The sequence below is a fragment of the Rissa tridactyla genome, chromosome 6 (genome assembly GCF_028500815.1).
Source record: "Rissa tridactyla isolate bRisTri1 chromosome 6, bRisTri1.patW.cur.20221130, whole genome shotgun sequence".
NCBI lineage: Eukaryota > Metazoa > Chordata > Aves > Charadriiformes > Laridae > Rissa > Rissa tridactyla.
The window spans coordinates 58,015,357-58,035,270 of NC_071471.1; the positions used below are offsets into that span (position 1 = coordinate 58,015,357).

At 57.5% G+C, this 19,914-nt stretch overlaps 1 protein-coding gene across 7 annotated transcripts; it reads left to right on the plus strand.

Moving 5' to 3' along the window:
• The first annotated feature begins 862 nt into the window (after positions 1–862).
• NPM3 (nucleophosmin/nucleoplasmin 3) lies at positions 863–19,672 on the plus strand. 7 transcript variants are annotated; one of them, XR_008466880.1, is made up of 8 exons: positions 863–2,978; positions 4,740–4,825; positions 5,546–5,665; positions 6,503–6,596; positions 7,017–7,271; positions 11,250–11,452; positions 15,552–15,799; positions 18,947–19,672. XR_008466880.1 is itself a non-coding variant. In XM_054204646.1 (6 exons), exons 1-5 carry the CDS (start codon positions 2,825–2,827, stop codon positions 7,118–7,120), a joined length of 558 nt encoding a protein of 185 aa, XP_054060621.1. In that variant the 5' UTR covers positions 863–2,824; the 3' UTR covers positions 7,121–7,151; positions 7,272–9,448. The 7 variants fall into 7 exon arrangements, 1 of the variants encoding a protein (XP_054060621.1); XR_008466884.1 differs by having other exon boundaries at positions 7,017–7,151; XR_008466881.1 differs by lacking the exon at positions 11,250–11,452.
• The last annotated feature ends 242 nt before the right edge of the window (positions 19,673–19,914 follow it).

Here is a 19,914-nt window from a genome sequence, read left to right on the forward strand (position 1 = left end):
AAGTGCAGTTCCTTTTACAAGCCTCCAGCTGCATAGAAGAAATTAGGCAACCTATAATGAATGGCATTAAGACTGCAGTAATGTTGGCTGCGACCCGTAAGGAGATGCTGTGTTTGGCCTTCTGGTGCAGTCACATGCAGGATTACTTTTTTTTTTTCCTTTGCAGAATGTGAACAATTTTTTTTTAATGCGGTAGCAAAGTATTTAAGTTGAAACAAGTTCATTTCATTTTTAGAGAGGTACGGGGTTGTGCTGTGGGATTTCATGTAAGTCAGAGCTGAATGCCACTAGTTTTTATACAGCTTTGAGTGCATGTTGAGTAGCTGATACCTTGGTTTATCAGGTGGGAGAGTTTTTTTTCTTCATGAATACCAGAGTCAACTTATTTTATCTGGATGCATAACATTACAGCATAGGATGCTTGTGGCCTTATTTCTTGGCTTTTAAGGAGCTGCCACATTTTCTCTTCCTATGACTTTGTTATTACTATAGAAATTAATTGTATAAGCCTATGGAATGTCAGGCCAATACCATCATTCTAGGATTGTAAAGTGATATGTTGACATATCTTTCATGGTTATGAATTTTCATTAAGGTTGGAATGCCACTTTCATTAATCTGTTTTTAGATCAACAGTATCTGTAGCAGAAAAAAAAAGACCTGTAAAACTGTATTTGAAGACCATGCGAGAAATAGAATAAAAATTGAGAAGTGAATGTAAATAAGAAATGTGTATTTTGTGTATGAGGTTCCAGAACGGGTTCAGCAGGGTATGTTACATCACACCATGTGTGCTGGATGCCCTTGGGATCAGCTGGCAGAGAAACTTGTCTCTGGTTTTGGTGGTGGCAATGTTTTGTATGGTAGACACTTAGCTGTGCTGATGTTTTTCATAGGCAAGTACCCAGGGACCCTTCAGAAGTACTTGCCCCGAAGATTTTTAGGGTAGCAGTGACCTTTTTTGTTGGCTCGTCCGTGAGTAGCACCAGTTGAACTTTACCGGTTTTGTAAAAACCAGTTATTTCAAAGGTGGTCTCCAGTGTCTGGCAAAGCCAGTGTGAGCTGTGTTGTGCCAGTGCTTGTTTGCTCTTTCTGACTCTTTTCTTTTTCCTTCTTTTTTTTTTTTTTTTATATTTTTTCTTGCTGACTGATGGGTTTAGAGGTTGCTGAAACCCTGACTAGCTTGCCAGCAGAAGTGAGGTGAGACACAAAGTAATTTGAGGGGAAATATTGTAGCTTCACAGTCTTGCATTAGTAGTATCCACAAAGTTTGACTTGGGAAGCTGAACACTTGAGATAGCTGAAGCAAGTAGCTTCCTGCTGAGGATGACAGCCAAGCAAAAGGGATGGCTCAGGGCTATGAAAAGCAGCTTTTTCCGAAGGTCAGTGCTCAGGAGTTCATCTACCTGCTGTGGAAGTGCACTGGTTATGCAGTGCTAAAGGTATATATTGTGGAGAACGTGATAACATGCAAACTAAGCAGGGAAATGAGCAGTTAAAAACTTTTATCCTAACCCAGTAAACGTGTGCCATGTTAAAACGGTGGGTTTTCTTCACAAAATCATAATGTGTTGCATGTAGTCGTCTTTTGTTTTCTTGAAGCCTATGTCACGAAATTATGACAGAAATGGTGATACAACTTGCTTGTGTCAAACACATCTCTGCCTGGAGGGCAGGTTTGGACTTAAACTTTTCCTTTAAGGGAGCATGAAGCAGAAGCAGGCGCTCTTGACTCCCTCGCTCCAGGGTGGTGGCTGCACATGGGTCACGTATGTAACATGCTGCCGCCAGCCAGATGGCTGCGGAGAGCAGCTACTGCAGAAGCAAACGGGTGCGCTTGTGTAACCATCGCTGAGCGAGCGCCCGCCTCTTTCTGGGACCAGGATCGGCTTTTCAAACCTCTTCACTCGTGTTTTTCTTGAACTGACTCCAGCTGGAGCAGGGCGAATGGCCGCCTGGTGGAGGTCTCCTCTGTGGTGGGAGCAGAGCCAGATTCCTACCGAGAACGCGGTGTGAGCTCATCGTTAGCGGGGTTGGTTTTAATTTAGCTGCTTCCCCCTGCAGCACAGACCGGGCTGCTGCCTTTTCTGCGTTGAAAGGCTAGTCTGTCCCTCTGCTCCCTGCAATAGGTTTTGAAGCAGGATATTGCCTTCTGCATTCAAAGGCTGCTGTACCGCAGTCCCCCGTGTCAGATCATGCTGCCCTCACCCTCCCCTACACTTAAAGAGATAGAGATGAGATGATCCCTCCCACTGTGCACCCTGCCTCGGTCCCTGTCACCATCCTACCCCTCTGATACCCCTCTTTATGCCCTTGGCCTTCTGCCTCTATTGGTGCCCCCTGTATCTTCTCCCCGCTGTCTGGGGATGCTGGTGCCCTGGAGACAGGATAAGAAGTCCCATACATGGATGACCAGCGTAAGGGCCATTTTTCCAGTGTGGCATTTCCACAGCTGGCAGTGTGGTCAGTAAGTGCATTGTCCTGCTGTGAGTGGGCCAGGATGGGCAGGAGATCCCCAGTTAAGGGATGCAGTGTTGTCTTTTGCCTCCAGCGTGGCTTTTGGTCTGTTCATCCTCACAATGTAGGACCCTCTCCCCTTCCACCCTTTCCCCCTCCTGCCCACCCCCCAGAAGAATCTTGTGACGGATGGGGCTGGTTACCAGGAAAAGCCATTAGGATCCCGCTGGGCTAATAACCCTTCCCCTTTTATTGCAAGGAAATAAAATACTATAAATATGGCATTTCACCAACTATTCTCTCTCCTCGCACGGAGCCCTTCCAGAAAGCCCCCCCCCCCCAGCCAGCCGGGGTTTCCCCACGCGGGATGCGGACGATGCATCACCCCGAGCCGGGAGCGGCGGGGGCGGGGCGGAGCGGGGCGGCTCGGTACGGCCCGGCACAGCCCGCCCCGCTGCCAGCGCCGCGCTGCCGCCTCATGGAACCGCACGGGCCCGGCTGCCCCGGCAGCGTCCTCTTCGGTAAGTGGCGGCGGGGGGGCGGTTAGAGAGACCAGAGAGACACACGGGGGCGATAAACTGGGGGGTAGGAGAGAGACTGCGGGGAATAGGGAGAGTTTGGGAAGTAGCGGGGACGGCGTGGAGGCAGGAAAGACACGTGGGTGGGGAATTGACTAGGGGGGGCGGACAGGTGGGGGGGCAATAGGGACACGGGGGGGGGGGGGGGGGGGGCAAAAGAGAGAGCTGGGGGCGGCAGAGACACGCGGAGGGCGAGGGCAAGAGAGACACGTGGGTCCGGAGGGACACGTGGAGGGCATTACTGAGCCCTGGGGGGTGGGTACTAGCCGTGCCGGGGCTGGGGGGGGAGCACTGGGGGAGAGAGACACGGCCGGGACGGGGCACGGGGTGAGGGCGGCCAGCGAGGCCCTGGCGTTCGGGGAGCGGGGGCCGGGGCGGAGGGACACGTGTATGGCCGCAACTGGGAGGCAGCGGGCACGTAGTGGGGGTCCTGGGGCGGTTTGGGAGTGGGGGGGGGGAACAACTGCGTGGGGTCTTGGTGTTCTTATGAGTGCAGAGGGCTGGAAGTAATTGGGGGGGTGGGGGGGGAGGGGCTGGTTTTCGCCGGTGCTCCTCTGTTTTATCCCCCGCGCATTGGGTGGGTGCCCTCCGGCGGGGGGCGGGTGCATAGCCGTGTCCCCCCTCTCCGGGGATCTTTGGGCTGGGGGATGTTTAAAACCCCCGCGACACGTGGCCCTGCGCTGCTCCCCAGCGTGTGTGCGACCAGGCGTGGGCAGGCGCGTCCCGGGCTGCTCCCGTCCCGAAGCACCTCAGGGCGGGGGGGGGCGGAGCAGCAGGACACACACACACACACACACACACACCCCCCCGGGCCTTTAATGCGCCTGGATTTCGGTCCTTGCCCTGGTGAGCTGACTGCATGAGGGCGGCTGGGAAGAGCCCCTGCCCTGGGCTGTGTCTGCTGAGGCCCATTTCCTCCTTTTCCGTGCCAAACGCCGGGTCTGGTATGCGGGGCTCGGGTCCGCGTTTTCCCGATCTGCTTCACATTGGTGAATCATCCTGCAACAACCAAACACACCCAGGACGCTCTGCCTCCCCTTCCTCCCCACGCTCGGCTGAGTCCTGATCCTGAGCGTTGAGGACATAATTTTTCATCTCTCTTCTTGGTTTTGGTTTGTTTGGGGTTTTTTGTTGTGTTGTGTTTTGTTTTGTTTTTTTTAGCTGTTTGGAGAAGTATGTAATAAAATCTGTCTGGAGGCTTGCCTTGAGGGACTGGCTCCTTGCAGCCTGGCCCAGCGTCCTCCCCTTGGACTGTTCCTCATCGCTCAGGTCTCACGCTCCGTGTCTCTGCCTCCAGACTCTCACCAGAACAAATGTTTTGGGGACGCTGGGGAGAGCAGAGCTGCCTCTCTCTCTCCTCCCTCTCCCGTTGTCCAGAGCAGTGTGCCCTGGCTGTGCGCCTGTGCAGGGGATGAGCCTTGCCCTGCCCGTGCTCAGGGGTTTTGGGTGCCCCTGGGCACTGCTTGGTTTGGGGACAACAAGTTTTGTCCCTGTATGGTGCTGAGCCAGATGCATAATTCTTAGGGATGCTTTATCCTGGAGCCCAGGGTGCCCTGGCCTGAGGCTGCTCCTAAGCGTGAGAAAATAAAGTGTTTTAGGGATGCCATGGGCCTGTCCAGCCAGGACTCGCCCTGGGAACCCTTTGCTCATGGCGCTTGGTGCCATGTAACGGCTGCTGCAGCTTTTCCCATCTCCTCTTTCCAGGCTGTGAGCTGACTGCCAGTACCAAGTCCTACACCTTTCAGGTGGACGAGAAAGATGACGCTGACCACATTTTGGCCCTGTCTGTGGTAAGAGAAATGAGAATTAACTATGCTTGTCCCCTCCCATGGTGTCCCACAGCCTCGTTCCTCCTTCCCAGGCTCATTCCCCCTTTTCTGGCCAGGCTGGACCAGGGGACTACCTTGGTTGAGGTCTCAGCACTGGCTGTTCTCAGGACAGGGCACAGCGCTGTCACATTTATGGAGGTGCTTGAGCAAAGCCAGTGGCGTCAGGAGGCTTCTCAGCAGGGGAATACTCCAGACATGGGGTGGAGGAAAGTATTTTTTTCCTTATATTTGACCTTGCTGAAGCCTCCTGCTAGAAGAATGTGGCCCCCCCTCACCAGCTGGGCCTCTGGCTTGTCAGCCTCCAAGCCCAAGTAGATGCAGGGCTTCATTCCTGGCTCTCCCTGGGGGATGCTTTCTGTCCTGGGAGCACAGGACCTGCCACCATGGATCAGATCAGCAGAAAATGCAGTCCAGGTGGTATCTCTTGAGGTTGAGGAACAGCTGTCCCAGCTGGGAAAGGCACAGAGCCCCTCTGGATGCCGTCGGGGGCAATTGCTGTGGGGGAAGACGGGTTGGGGGGGTGCTCCATGCTCTCCTTATTTTGTGGAGCAGCATCCTCACACCTTGCACAGCAGCTGGGCTGGTAGCATTGCTGTGGGTCTCCTGTCCCATCGAGAGCCCCAGCTGTCCCTGCTGTGTCCCCTGGGAGTGCAGTAGTTCATGGTCTCCACTCCCACCCAGGTCTGCCTCACGGACGGTGCCAAGGATGAGTGCAACGTGGTGGAGGTCGTTGGGCGAAACCACGAGAACCAGGAGATCGCTGTGCCCGTGGCGAATCTGAAGTTGTCATGCCAGCCCTTGGTAAGAGGTTGTCTTGAAGACTCAGGTGGCAATGGCTGCAGGGAACTGAAGGTCTCTGGATGTTTGTGGACCTTTCCGCTAGCACCCTGACCATGAGTTGGTCTGCAGCTCGCGGGGAAGTGCCCTGGGTAGTCTTGGCCTGGCCGCAGATGCTCTCAGAAGGACATGTTTAGCTGGGCTAGGTGCTGTGCTGGGGACTGCGGGTCATTCTGCCTCTGCCCCTATGTCGTGGCTTAACCCCAACCAGCAACTAAGCACCGTGCAGTGGCTCGCTCACCCACCCCTGATGGGATGGGGGAAAGAATCAGAGTAAAAGTGAGAAAACTCGTGGGTTGGGATAAAGGCAGTTTAATAAGTAAAGCAAAAGCCGCGCATGCAAGCAAAGCAAAACAAGGAATTCATTCACTGCTTCCCATGGGAAGGCAGGTGTTCAGCCATCTCCAGGAAAGCAGGGCTCCATCACACGTAACGGTTACTTGGGAAGACAAATGCTATCACTCCGAACATCTTCCCTTCTTTCTTCCCTCAGCTTTATATGCTGAGCGTGACACGACATGGTCTGGGATATCCCTTTGCTCAGTTGGGGTCAGCTGTCTGGGCTGTGTCTCCTCCCAACTTTTTGTGCACCCCCAGCCTGCCCACTGGTGGGGTGATGTGGGGAGAAAAGGCCATGATGCTGTGCAAGCGCTGCTCGGCAATAACAAAAACATCCCTGTATTATCAACACTGTTCCCAGCACCAATCCAAAACGTATCCCCATGCCGGCTACTGTAAAGAAAATTAACCCTACCCCAGACAAACCCGTCACACCTAACTCAGCTCCATCTCTATTTGCAGCTGAGTCTGGACAACTTCAAGCTGCAGCCCCCGGTCACCTTCCGCCTGGCAGCGGGCTCTGGCCCGGTACACCTCGCTGGCTGGCACCGGATCAGTAAGGACTTGTGTGTGGGGAAAGGCTTGGGAGGAGCGAGGGGTGTGGAAAGGCTCCCTCCAGCGTGAACACCGACTGGAGAGCCCCTGGGAGATGGTGCTGCTCCACACGTGTGCTCGGTGCCTCCTTTGTGCTGGTTCCCCAGAGGCCATCTCCATGCAGGGATTACTTCCCTGCCATAAAGCCATGCATGGGAAAAAGGGATCTGGATGACCCGCACTGTCCCTTTTTCTCATGGCTCGCTGTCGCCAGCCCCTTCTGGGACATCCCTCTGACTGCGATACAGCTTGTTGCCCACAAGCTGCTTGTTAGGACTGCTCCAGCACTCCGTGGGCTGCTTTGCTCTTGGGGTGTCTTGGGGGCCAGTTGTATTTGCAGAGACAAACGTTGGTGAGTAACGGAGTTATTTGTGTGTCCCAGTGCACAGGGAAGATGCTTCCTTTGAGGACGATGATGATGACTTGTCTGAGGAGGACGAGGAGGAGGAGAAGGACCTTGCTCCTATCATGCCAGCCAAGAAGTAGAGGAGGAAGTGGTAACTTATCTCCAGGCAAGGTGAGGGGCCAGGCAGCCTCGGAGGAAGGGATCGGGTGGCTGTGACGCCGGCATGGCAAGTGTGGCTGGAAGCTGCCCTGCTGCAGGAGGCTGTTGATCTCAGTCTGGTTCTTCCTCCAGGTACTCACTGGGACTTCTCTCCCTGGACGGCTTTTACCTCGGACACCTCTTGCCAGGACCTCAACATTTGCTGCTTTTTTTTTTTTTTTTCCTTCTGTTGTGACTTTTTGGGGAGCAGGGACTGCTCCCAGCACCGGGGTGTCTCCTTTCCCACAGCCTGGGGAGGTTGATCCCAAAACTGGATGGATGCTGCTGGTGTATCCCCTCTCCCCCATCCCTGTGCCGGGAGTCGGGGATGGGAGGGGGTGATCCTTGCCCTGTGCCTTTTTGCTCTCCTGGACCTCTGCTCTGTGCACCCCCCTCTCCCTAGCTCTGAAACACCCACTCCTGGCCCCTTCCCCAGCAGATGGCTGTAAAGCCAGTGGTGGGACAGGCAGTTTCATTCATTCGAGTACATTTGCTTTTCTTTCCCCACAATTTGATGGTGCCATGGTTTAACCCCAGCTGGCAACTGAGCACCAACGGGTGGGATGGGGAAGAGAATCTGAAGAGTAAAAGTGAGAAAACTTGAGGGTTGAGATAAAGATAGTTTAATAGCTAAAGTAAAAGCCATGTTATGCAAGCAAAGCAGAAGAAGGAATTCATTTGCTGCTTCCCATGGGCAGGCAGGTGTTCAGCCATCTCCAGGAAAGCAGGGCTCCACCATGCGTAACGGTTACTTGGGAAGACAAAATGCTGTAACTCCAAACATCTCTCCCTTCCTTCTTCCCCCAGCTTTATATACTGAGCGTGACACCACATGGTATGCGATATCCCTTTGGTCACTTGGGGTCGGCTGTCCCGGCTGTGTCCCCTCCCAGCTTCTTGGGTGCCCCCCGCCTTCTTGTTGGCAGGCCAGTATGAGAAGCTTGAAAAGTCTTTTGACTGCTCAGCAATAACTAAAATACTAGTGTGTTATCAATATTATTCTCATCCTAAATCCAAAACATAGCACTATACCAGCTGCTAGTAAGAAAGTTAACCAAGCCAGCCCAAACCAGGACAGATGGTTTTTATACACTTAGAAGTTTGAAACGGGCCCAGGCTGCATCCTCAACTGGGGTTATGGTGGGGTGGGAGCTCACAGCCTATTTGAGGTTTGGGGGGAGGTTCTAGGTCAATCTGCTTTGTAAAGAATTGTTTTTACACTCTGAATAAAGGTCTCTCAGGCATCAGGTCTGGAGGGGGGGTCACTGCTGGCTGACAGGTTCCTCGTATGTGCACTGCAGTGGGAGATGCTCCTCCGTGTCCAGTCCCTGACATTTGCTTCCCTTGGCGATGCTGCTCCCAGGAGGGGCCCGGGGGGTCCTCTCTCTCCCTTGTGGGCTCTGCACACTTGTGCCCCATCAGCCAGCTCAGTGCTGCATCCAGGCCAGCGAGGGAAGAGGCAGAGTCACAGGCAGCTGTACGGGCAAGGGACCCAGTTCCATGTGTGCTCCCAAAGCTAACCCAGCCGTTAGCAGCACCCTCCTGATTTTGGACACATTGGCCTTGGTGCTGGGCACTGTCACAGCAAGGTCCTCGCTTGTGTCCCGCTCTCAGACCAGCAGCGTCCTGTGGAGGGGTGGAACACCAGCACCTGCAGGGTGTGGAGGAGGTTTGAGCTCTGGCCTTTGCTGGGGAGTCACGTCCGTGTCCCCCCCATCCTGTGTCTGGGTACCTGGAGAGGGTTTGATCCTTTCTGTGCTTCAGTCAGGTGGTGCTTCTTACCCTTGGGGGCTGATCCTGTCCTTAAACGTGGTGGTTTCCCTGCATCTGATCTTGCATCTGAGGTTGATGCCTGTCCCAGCCCTCCTTGTTTGTGACGCTGGCAGTCGTCCTTGAGAACCACCACGAACTGTTCTGCCCTGTTGGTCTTCTGGATCAGCGAGTTTCTCGGTTGCATGGACTCCGGTGGGAGATCCTCCAGGGTGGATCCTCAGCTCAGGCTCCATCCTAGGTTGTTAGTGGGGCTGTTTCTCTGCCCCAAGGCCTGTGCAGCTCCTCTCTGCATCCCATGTCCTCGCTGTTTCCTTCTGGCCCCAAACAGCCCTTGACTAGCATGGAGGAAGGCTTTGATGCCCCCTTGCAGCAAAGGGGAAAGGACCATTGGCATCCAACCCCATGGCACGGGGCTGTGTCCCAGGGGACTGTTCCTGCCCGGGAGGCACCGGAGGACAGAGCAGAGCCCGCCGGGGGGGGGATGCACCCCCTCGGCTGGTGTGTGGGGAGGATGCCGGGGGGCTGGGAGAGGCATCGACCAGGGATACGAGATCAGATGCAGGTACCTGGCGGTGGACGGGCTTCGGGGCCGGTGTCGGGGCTGGCGGGTCGCCGCGCGGGGGCCGCTAGGTGGCAGGCGGGCAGCGCGGTGGCTCTGCGGCCCCGCTGCCGCCCGAGCGGGTACCGGCGTCCCGCCCGCTCCTGGCTTCTCTGCTCGCCTCCCGTCCCTGCCAGTCCCTCGCGCCGCTGCGTGGCCACCCTCTCCGGGTCTGGGCAGCCCCTGGGATGTCAAGGGCATCCAGCACCCTGCTCCGTGTCCCTGGGAGGAGAGGCGTGTTTGGGTCTGGCCCTGCGGGGAGGGTGGGTGCTGGCTGGGCGGCGTCATGTCCCCCAGGGAAGCATCGTTCCTCCCCGCCATCCCGGGGGCAGTAGGGTGCCCGGGGCTGGCGGTCTGTGCCCATACCCTGTGAGAACCCCTAGCAAACCTCATTGCCCTGGGAAAGTCTGTGGGAAGCGGGACGGGCGATTCAGCAGCCTTCCTGAGTGAAGAGAGGCGGGAGCATCCTCCCCAAGGGCTGGATGTGTGTTTGAGAGGTACTGGTGGGGCACAGGGTACCAGTGCCTTGTGCTGATGGTGCAGGAGCGGAGCTATGAGATGAACGGAGCTAAAGCTGCGCCGGTGCCAGGGTGGCACCCAGCCCCTGCTAGGGCTGGCACACACGGGACCTCATAGATCTCCCTGGCTGTGCGCACACAGAGGGGTTCAGGGCTAATTTATCTGCCGGCCCTCGGTCCTGCTTGCTCTCTGCGGAGAAGAAGCGTGGCTTAGGGGAGATAAGAGCCAGTAAATCATTTTTAACAAGATGCTCCTGGAAGGTTGGTCTGGGGGAGGCGGCGGGCTCAGAGCCCAGGGCAGGGTGCTGGTTTCCTTAGGGTTTTCTGGGTAGCTGTGGGACAAGGGGCTGTGGCAGGAGGGACAGTCCTGCCAGGGGGCAAATGCGGCACCATGGGGGACATGGTGCTGGTGGCAGGAGGCTTGAGGAGACCAAGCTTGTCCACCCCACTGCGGGACCAACCCATCCCAAAGCCTTGCCATGAGTGCTGCCTGGTCCCCAGTGCTGCTGCAGGGCAATGCTGGGGGAGAGGGAACACCCCAGTCTCAGAGGGGGCAATGGAGGGGCTGGGGGGTGTTGGCACTGCCAGGCCCCTTTCTAAGTGACTTGAGGAGGTTTGCTCCCCCCTCCCCAGCGATGTCACAACCTTGATGTGCTCAGCTTGGGGAGAGGGAGATAAATGCTGAGATGGCAGGAGGCTGGGAGGGGGGATGCGCTCACACACAGCGCTTAATGGGGAAGGATGGGATTACAGGGGTCACGCTAGGTGAGCAGCTTCCTTCGCGGAGCTGATGGTATCAAAGCAGGTGCCCCCGGCTGCAAATACCTTGGGCAAACAAACAGGACTGTCTAAGAGCAGGTGAGCTCGGGCATGGCTGGGCTGGGGGGTGCTCAGGGGTGGCAGGGGGCAGGAGGATCTCTGTGCATGGGGAGTGAAGCGTGTGGGGCTCCTGGTGTGAGGGCTGCCTTGTTTTGAGTAGGGTGTGGGGAAAAATTCAGTTGTTGTGTGTCTATGTGTGTATGTGGGGTCCCCATGCTGGAGATGCATGTCAGGGTGTGGAGTCCGTCGCTCTCCCTTGGGGTGGTGGAGGGAGCGAAAGGATGCGCCAGCCCAGGTGATGGCCCTGGGGTTGCTCTGGCAGGTGGTTGGCTCTGAGCATCCCTCCCCTCTGCTGTGTTTCAGGAGGTGGTGTCGCTGGTATCGCTGGGGATGGATCCCTCCCTGTTCTGGCAGCAGCAGGGCACCCTGGCCCTAGCTGAGCCATGCAGCAGAGAAATGTAGCCATAGCATGGCTTGGTGTGGAGATCACCATGCATGAGCCCCATGGCCATGCACCCATGCTGCCGTACTCTCCATAGTCCTCCCGAATTGGCCTTCTGCGCCAGGTAAGAAGCTTGGGCTGCTTGCTGCAGGGCCTGGTCTAGGTGCAGCCCCTCTGGGCTGGGCCTTGGTTGCCTGCTTCCAGCCGGGTGGCTGGGCAGGGCCAGCAGCTCACAGAGGATGCTCTGTTTTCAGAGGTCAGGATTGAGTTGCTTTTTCAGGGATGGAGGAGCAGGATGGGGAGCTGCTCTGCTGAGCATGGCCAGGTAGTGGTTTTCCTTGTGATGACCCAGCTGGTCCTGCCCCAACAGTTTTCTTGCTGGGTTTCAGCTCTCCATGGCTGAGGCGCAGCTGTGACCGTGCTGTAGGTGGGGCTGGTCCCCTGCTCCATGAGCTAGCTCTCCGGGGCTGGTTCCCACACTGAACTGAAGTAACGCTGCCTGTCTCTGAGGCTTGGCTGCACGGCGTACAGAGGAAGTCAGTGGGACATCCCCTGAGATGCAGCATCGCCTGTTATCCCAGGATGCAGCAGCTCTGCGAGAGAGAGGTGCATGGCACTTCAGTGGCAGCAGGTGCCAGGAAAAGGGCCATCAGAGCCACCCTCAGCCGGGACCACCCTGGTGGTGGGTGTGATGAGTGTCCTGTCCTCTGCAGTGTTAGCTGACTGTGCTATCCCTGTTCTGTCCTGCCAGCCAGTGGGCACAGGTACCTCTGCTATTGCTTCAAGGAGCTGCTGGCACCCTAAAGCGCAGGGCTGGCCCTGGCAGAGCTGAGCCAGGCACACATTATAACCAGGCTGGAAGGGCTGGGCTGCTGGTAATTCCCATCCTCTTCCTGCCAACACGCCTTGCAGAAGGAAATGCCACTCGTGCACTATGTGGGAACAGCCCTGCATACTGGAGAAGCCGAAACTCAGGTCTGGGGTCCTCTCCTGCTCGCTGGTGCTCAGTCATGTGCTGGGTGCTCCCCAGCGTGCCCTGAGCTGTCTGGGAGCCTGGACGTGTGGGTGTTCACCCCACAGGCTGCTCTGTGGGAGGAGAAGAGGCTCCTCCAGCTCTCGGCTCTGCAGCGGGTGCCGGTGGCTCATTTACCACGGCTGCTCCCGGCTGCACATCCTGGCACAGGAGGTTGCTTATGGTCAGGCCCTGCTCCGGGTGTTCGCAGGCTGCGATAGCTGCTCAGTGTGTCTGCTGGCAGCGGGTGTGCATGTCGCCAGCTCCACAGCGCTGCCCGGAATACAAGAGGGGGTTGTTTCCACAAAGGTGTTTCTACGACAGCTGTGGCTTTATGGTCTGCAGTGGGTGCACAGTAGAAGGTGCTGGGGGAGCACAGAGTGATGCTGGAGCAGGGGCTATGACACAAGTTGGGTTTAAACTCACAAACACATAAAGCAGGTGCTAAAAGTGAACGTGGCTGGGCTGTGGTAGAGCCTCTTGCAAGACAGCCGGGGTGAGGCTCCGTTGCAGCCGTCCTGCACCGTCCCCTCCAGCGTCCCCACCGCAGCCCGCCTCGCATCAGGGCACTGTTAGCAGCTCTGAGCTCGACAGCCGCGGCTGAGACACCCGGAGGTCACAGGTGTCCTGGCCTTCGACCCTTCCAAGGCGTGAATCTAATCGCTCTGGTCTGGGCTGTCCCTGACACTGGCAGGACTGTCACCGCTGGCCATGCATCCCTGCCAGGGCTGGTGGCAGCTGGGGGGGATAAGGTCTCCCCAAAGTGGTTGGGCTGTGCCCTGAGGGGATTTAGGATCTGCTGGAGGGATCCTCCCAACGAGGCATCTCGATGCAGGTCCCCTTGCAGTCCCCTCTCTCCAGTCCCAGTGGTGGCAGAGCCCTAGGCTGGAGGGGCAGGATTTGGCCTCCGTGGTGTCTTTGCTGGTGATAGTTCCGTATAGGGGCTGGGCGACACCCCATACCCCCTCCATGGCTCCAGCCCCTGCTCCCCCGATGGGCTCAGGGGGGTGAAAACCCCGTGCGGCAGCACAGAAGGTTTTGGGGGCTGGATAGGAGGGTTGTTGCGGACGGGCAGAGCAGGGGATGAAGAGAGAACAGGAGACAGGGATCTTGTCTGTGGCGGGTCTGCCTTGCTAGACCTCCTGCTGCTCAGCTCATGGGGGAGGGCAGCATGGTCTAGTGGTGGGCCTGGACCCCTGGGAGATAGGATTTTGCTGCTGGGGAAAAAGTAGGAGCAGAATCATTGGAGACCTCTCAAACCCCATCTGAACTCCCTGGGTGCTGGCTCCTGTGCCCAGGCTGACTCCCCGCAGCCCTGACCCATCCCTGCACGCCCTGGAGGTGGTGTCTGCACCATGATGGGAGCCTGGGCATCTCGTGCATGCCATGGCCACGCTCCAGGGTGGTGTGAAGTCCCCTACCGCAGCCGGTGCCCAGGAGAATCCAATTACAGACTGCCTTCAGTCTCTGACCATGGCTTTGCCTGGGACCACATGCTTCCCACCTTCCCAAAACACAGAGGTGTGCAGGGTGGCTCAGAGACCAGAGGTGGTGAGTTGGAGAGGGGCACAGTTCCTGCGCCAGCCCCAGTGCCAGTGTGGGGTGGGGGCTGTAGGACTGACGGGAGCTGTAGGGACTAGGTTGGATAAGGGCAGCAGGGGCTTTGGGGCAGGTCCATGGGGCTGGCCAGCAAGCTGAGGGGCTGCGGCCACCCTGGGTGAGCAGCAGGTGCCATGGGGAACGTGGCCAACTCACCATTTCTTTGGGGTTTGCTCTTGCTGGCCCTGTGGCCTCCCTTCGCTGTCCCCCCGTCCCTCACCAGGACGTGTAGGGTGCCCCAGGGGCTGGCTCCCCGGGGCCAGGGTCAGGACGAGCTGCGGCTCTGCTGGGCTGGGATGTCAAAGGGGCCATAACCCTGGTGTTTTGCAAACTCCTGGGGTCAGCAGTTCAGCTGCCACTGACACAGGGGCCCGGAGACACACACGGGCATTTTGGGTGGATGCTGTAAGCAAACAAACGAAGGTAGAGTTACAGCCGATGGACAGGCCCCCCCCGGCCACTGCTGTTAGTTTTAGGCTTAACCCCCCCTCCCCGGGCTGGGCGCAGGAGTCCTCTTCCTAAGAGGACCCAAACCAAAACCAAATCACCTGGCCTGGCTGGCTGGGAGCCGAGGCTGGACCTGGGCAGCAAAGGGCCAGCATTTTGCATCATTCTCTCAGCTCCTCAAGGCCATGAAGGAGCCTCTGAGCCCTTCCCAGAGAGAGGACAGTGACCCCCAGCATTGAGTGACAGCTCCCACCTTCCTGGGTGGCCAGTGGAGCCCCCTCCCACCCAGCCTGACTTTGACCCCCCTTCCCAACCCTGCCTGATGGTGTGTGGCTGGAGACCCCGGGGAGAGTGCTGCTGCTTGGCCTGGGGCTCCGATGCTGGGGAAGTGGTGCCAGCGGGAAACGTGTCGGCACCAGGCATTGGAGAAGCTATTTGGTCTGTGCAATGGGGTCAGGAATGTAGTGGAACTCCATAAATGCCATGAGCGCACACATCCTCATCCACATGTCCACGTGTGTCACCCCTTCCCTATGCACATCTGTCATGGCCACACCTGGTCGGGCTGCTTGTTTATTGGACGCTGTTAGATGCGGAGCAGATTTGCACAAAAATGCTCAACCTCGGGTTTAAATCACACAGGGCTGGGAATGACACCTTCTCCCTGAGCTGCTCCCACGTCAACAGCTCTAGCTAGGAGCCTTCAGTCTGTGTTTCTGGCTTGCCCAGCTCAAGACCAGCCGTGGGACTCTGTGTGGACCCCTTCCCAAGCTGGATGGCTGCAGAGCCATTCCAGTTGTCTCTCCTTGCAGGTGGATGTGGCCTGGGGGTGAGTCTCCCCATCACTGCCCTCCACAAGGCTCCTGGCCTCACTTGGCACTGCCAGATCTTTACCCGTGTTCCTGGCTCACCTCTGAACCCCTGCCATGTGCTGGGCTTGGCAGAGCCAAACATAGCCATGAGAGAGATGCTTAACACCAACGGAAAATCCTTCCCTGCATCCATGGACTGCCCTGGATGAACTCCGGGGGACCAGGAGCAAAGCTGTCCCGTGCTGTGCCACCCAAGGCTGCCCCTGCCGTGCTGGTGTGGGCAGTGACCTCTTCTCCAAATCACCCAGCATGCATGGAAAGCAGAGCCCAGCTTTGACCCCTCTGATCCGCAGGAGCATCGCTGCCTGGGAGAGAGCACGTGGCCATTGGAGGATGATGGATCCAGTATTGACACCAGCACTTCCAGGAGCACAGCCTGAAATTATGGAAGCAAAGGCCATGTTTCCAGAAAGATGCTGGGCGGGAGAGACAGGAGGTGATGAAGCCATCTCCAAAGGGCAGAGGAGTGAGCCCAGTTCCCTGGAATGAAGCCGTGAGAGCAGATTGCCGAGGAGGGACCTAACAGGGACACGTCACCCAGGTTGGTCCTGCACAAGGGTGGGCACAGCTCCAGGGGACTGTGACCAGAACACAGAGCTAGTCTCCTGGCCTGGCGTTCCCACCACCCACGAAACATGCCTCAACCCTGCTGCTAGTAATTGAATAGAGAGGAGAATTAATTGTGAGCGGGCTGTGTCTCCCCTCCCCGCTCCTCGTTTGCCCTGGGGCTGCCTTGGTGCTGTGGGTAACGAAGACAAGGTCATTCCCATGTAACACATCCCTGTGGGGTTCAGCCAAGTTCCTTCCCTTTGGCGGGGGGGGGGCAGGTTAATGGCGAGCGGTGGGATCGCCCCAGGCTGCTCCGCACTGCTCAGGCATGGAGGAGCTGCTGTTGCCTCCGAAACGCCCCATTAATGCTGCGGTCCCTCCGTGAAGGATCAGCGGGCAGGGCTGGGGGTGCTGGGCTGCGGAGCTGGGAAGGGTGAGAGTGGAGCGGGCTAGCATCCCTCTGGCTCTGCTGGGAAGCCTCCACATGTTTCTTCTGGGGTGGCAAAATCTGGTTTATGGCCAAGCATCCTCCAGGGGTAGCTGTAAACTGTTACAGGATCCCAGTTTTCATGTGTTTCGGCTCTCCGTCATATGGTGTTGGAGGGGAGGGGGATGCTTGGCGCAGCGCACTGCTGCCCGCGCTCCGGTGTCCTCCTCTTTGTGTGCCCCAGCCTTTGGATAACCCTCAGCCTCATGCTGGCTGCCCCACCGCCTACTCTGTCTGTCCCCTTTCAAAGGCTACTGCTCTGCTGGCTCTCGTAGCCCTCTGTGCCCGCAGAGAGGAGGTCTCCTCGCCCTCCGGCCAGCTCCGTCTTGCAGTGTGCTGTTGCAGGCGCTACTCTCCTCCATCAGTCGGGATTAGCACTGTGGTCCTGTCTATGTCCCTGGCCTCGCAGGAGCAGGGCACTGTGCCTCTTGGCCCTTCTCTGCGGGTGAAAGCGATGTCCTGCTCGCTTCTCCGCCTGGCAGTTCCCTCTGGCAAAGAGATGTTCAAGCCAAACCTCCTGCGGGTGTTTTGCTGTCTACCCCTCACCTCAAATCCTCCCAGCCTCCTCTTGTCATGTGAACTCCCAGTTTGCTAAGAGCTCTTGCCTCCATTTGCCCTGGTGTGGACTGGTTGCCCCTAAAGCTGTGGTTGATGCTGGTTTTTTGGCTCTGCCTTTCTGAAATAAGCGATGCTAGTGGGGAGGTTTTAGGTTGACGATCAGTGAGGAGCTGGTAACACCTTGCTGGCTTTGACCAGTTTTGGGGAGCGGGGGCTTGCTCTGCCATCCCTCGCCCTGGCAGAAGGAGAGGGGTGTCATCGGACCACTTCTGACCTGGACTGGCAGGTCAGATGATGCCCTAGAATGCCAGGCAGGGATGATGCCCTAGAAGAAGCAGGCTGGAAGCTGGAGCTGGGACCTGGATGTGTCCTGCAGATGTGGAAAGGGACATGCTGGGAGAGAGCAGGGATGATGCTGGGGTGGCCCTGGGGTGGGGGGGACGCAGAGCTGAGGATCACAGGGAAAGTGGGAAGAGACGCCCCACAGCACCCCCCGCGCTCTCTCCAATCTCTGCTGTACAGTGGCACAGGCAGTGCCCTCCCAGGGTCTCACAGTCCCTTGCCTGCTGCCCCTTCCATCTCCTCAAATCCTGCCCCGGTCTGCTCACTGCCAGACTGCAGCCTGGGCTGCTGCAGGAGCTGCCCCCACAGCTCCCAGCTGCCGGGAGGCTCTACGTGGGGTGCAAAGGGGAGGCGGAGGTGGGGAATGCCTGGGAGCAAGCCTGGACCCTAGTCAGGCTGAGTCAGCCATCTGTGTCCCGGTTCCTCTCTCAGCTCCTGCTTCTTGGTGTTGCAGCCCTGTGGCTGCACCTGGTCACCCTCAGCTTTGGGGGAAAAGTGGTGAAAGGGCCACAGGTCACATCTCAGGTGTTTGTTGCGTCATCTGCAGCGTTTAACATCCCTGAAGAACGTAAAGTACATGAACTATTCTCTGAGGGAGACACGTTCCTGTGCCTGCCCAGCCTAAACGTGGTCCCAGTTCTGCAGATCAGGGCAATGGAGCAGTGGTGCATCAGAATGGGATGTGATGGGACCACGCCGGTAGCCTCCTCCAGGGATCACAGCCTGACGGCTGCCCAGAGCACTGAGGACGTAGCAGGTCCTCAAGTCCTTCTGCTGGGAGGGAATTTCTTCCACCGGCTCCACAGCAGCTTAGCCTGAGGCCCAGCTGGTCTCAGGAGCAGCAGGCTGGGGTTTCTTTGCTCCGCGGGAGAGGCAGACAAGTCATTTAGCCTCAGTGCCTAGGGATGGAGGGGACCCTCACCCTGCGGACCAGGGGACTTAGCTCAGATGGCCTGCGAAGGAGCTGATGGGCAAGACTGATTTCCCTTGTGCTGCCTTGCACAGAAGAAAGACTTTCCAGAGAGGCCTGGTTTTAACTTAGAAAACAAAAAGGGGGTGGGGGGGCGTTGTTCTTGATGCAAGCATGGGTGACCCTGTGGTGGACTGGAAAGCACCGAGGCAAGGAGGCGAATGCCTCTGTGCAGGCACCAAGCTTTCCTGCAAGGAGCAGATCGTGGCCATGAGCCAAGGCAGAAGCAGAGGTGGGACGAGTCCGGCAGCCGTGATGCTGCCTGTCCCCAGCTGCTGTCACCAACCCGCTCGTGTCTCTTCACAAAGGTGGGGTAGGACAGGGGCTGTGGAGGCCTTGGCCGAGGGCCCGAGGATGGCTGGCAGGAGCATCGTCTGTCATCTGCTGTCAGGCGAAGTGTGGCCACCCCTGGGTGATCCCGCACTGGCTTGATTTTACAGCCATGACTGGCACTTGAGCCTGTTTGCCGAGGGCAGGGGGCACGCGGGGCTGTCAGCTCGCCGCTGCCTCTGACCCCATACGGGACACCATAAATCTCCCGGTTTAAGGCAGCCCGGGCTGTTCTGGATGCAGTGCTGTTGAACACAGTGCACGGGATAACACATGGCGCGACCCTGCACCCACCGGAGGGGTGGCCGCCGGTGAGCAAGAACAGCATCTGGGAAAGAGACAGTGCCCAAATCCCTTTAATTTTTAGTATATAAAAAAGTGAGGATTGTCTGAACTTAGAGCACCGGGAATATCTAATTCTGCCTGCTCTGCTTTTGCCTGGTTTTCCTTAGGCAACCCGGAGAGATGGATACGGGGAGCTGCCTCACTCATGCTGTGGCACATCAGCTGTTCGCATAGCTCGACACGGAGGGTTTTTTGCCTGAGCATGTGCTGAACCAATGAGCTGAGTCCGTGAGCGTTTGCTGCCCGTGGAAACCCTCGCTTCCTTCAGCTGAGCATCTCCAGTACCCACCCTGCCCGTTCCTGTGGCGCTCCTAAAGTCTTCCACTTAAACACAGGTTTGGCCCAAGACTTTTTTCTAAATGTAGGAAAATTACTCAGAAACATCCGTCCTGCCTTTTGCACCAGGAAAAAGAGAAGGAAAATGCACAAGGGGCTGATTTTGTGGGAAATTTTCGCCAGAACAAGGCAGTTGCCCACCCTGTGCTGTGCTAGGTCTGACAATACCAATGCAGGGGATGTTTTTCTCCTTGAGTTCTGTGGGGCCAGCGCAGGCATGGTGCAGTGCCCAGGCTCCCCTGCCCACCTGCAACACCCCCCCGACAGTGACGATGCTGGGCAAGACCGGGTGAGACCCCCCGCACCCCTGGGAGATCCATCCCTGGAGGTGACTGTAGGCAGTGTTTTGGGGTGAAACACTGAGTGTGGGGTGGGGAGAGGTGCGGGGCCACATGTGTCTGCGGTTGTTGGGTGCCTGAAGAAGGGGGAAAACGCGCGAGCTGGATGTCAGCGTGTGTGAGAGAGAGAAATGTCCTGTGACTGCAGCTGATGTGCGCAAATGTGTGCGAGGTGGGGGGGTGTATTTTTGGGGTAAGGATGAGCAAAGAGATGTGTGTGTCTCTGTACTGGGGGAGGGGGTGCACAGTGTGTGTGTGTGTGCAGGGTTGCGTGTGCGTGGAGGGACCGTGCGTGTCGGGGGTGCGAGTGGGAAGGAGGGGGCTGCATGGGGAAGGCTTTATGCGTGTGCAAACTGCGCGGGCATGGAAGGGACTGCGTGGAGGGGGGGTGTCAGGGCTGC

What these genes read in the sequence shown, in the direction of transcription:
- NPM3 (XM_054204646.1), top strand. Translation starts at nt 2,825, where the DNA reads ATGCGGACGATGCATCACCCCGAGCCGGGAGCGGCGGGGGCGGGGCGG. An exon ending in ACATTTTGGCCCTGTCTGTG is followed by an intron (nt 4,826 to 5,545) that starts GTAAGAGAAATG and finishes ACTCCCACCCAG; the next exon opens with GTCTGCCTCACGGACGGTGC. An exon ending in AGTTGTCATGCCAGCCCTTG is followed by an intron (nt 5,666 to 6,502) that starts GTAAGAGGTTGT and finishes CTCTATTTGCAG; the next exon opens with CTGAGTCTGGACAACTTCAA.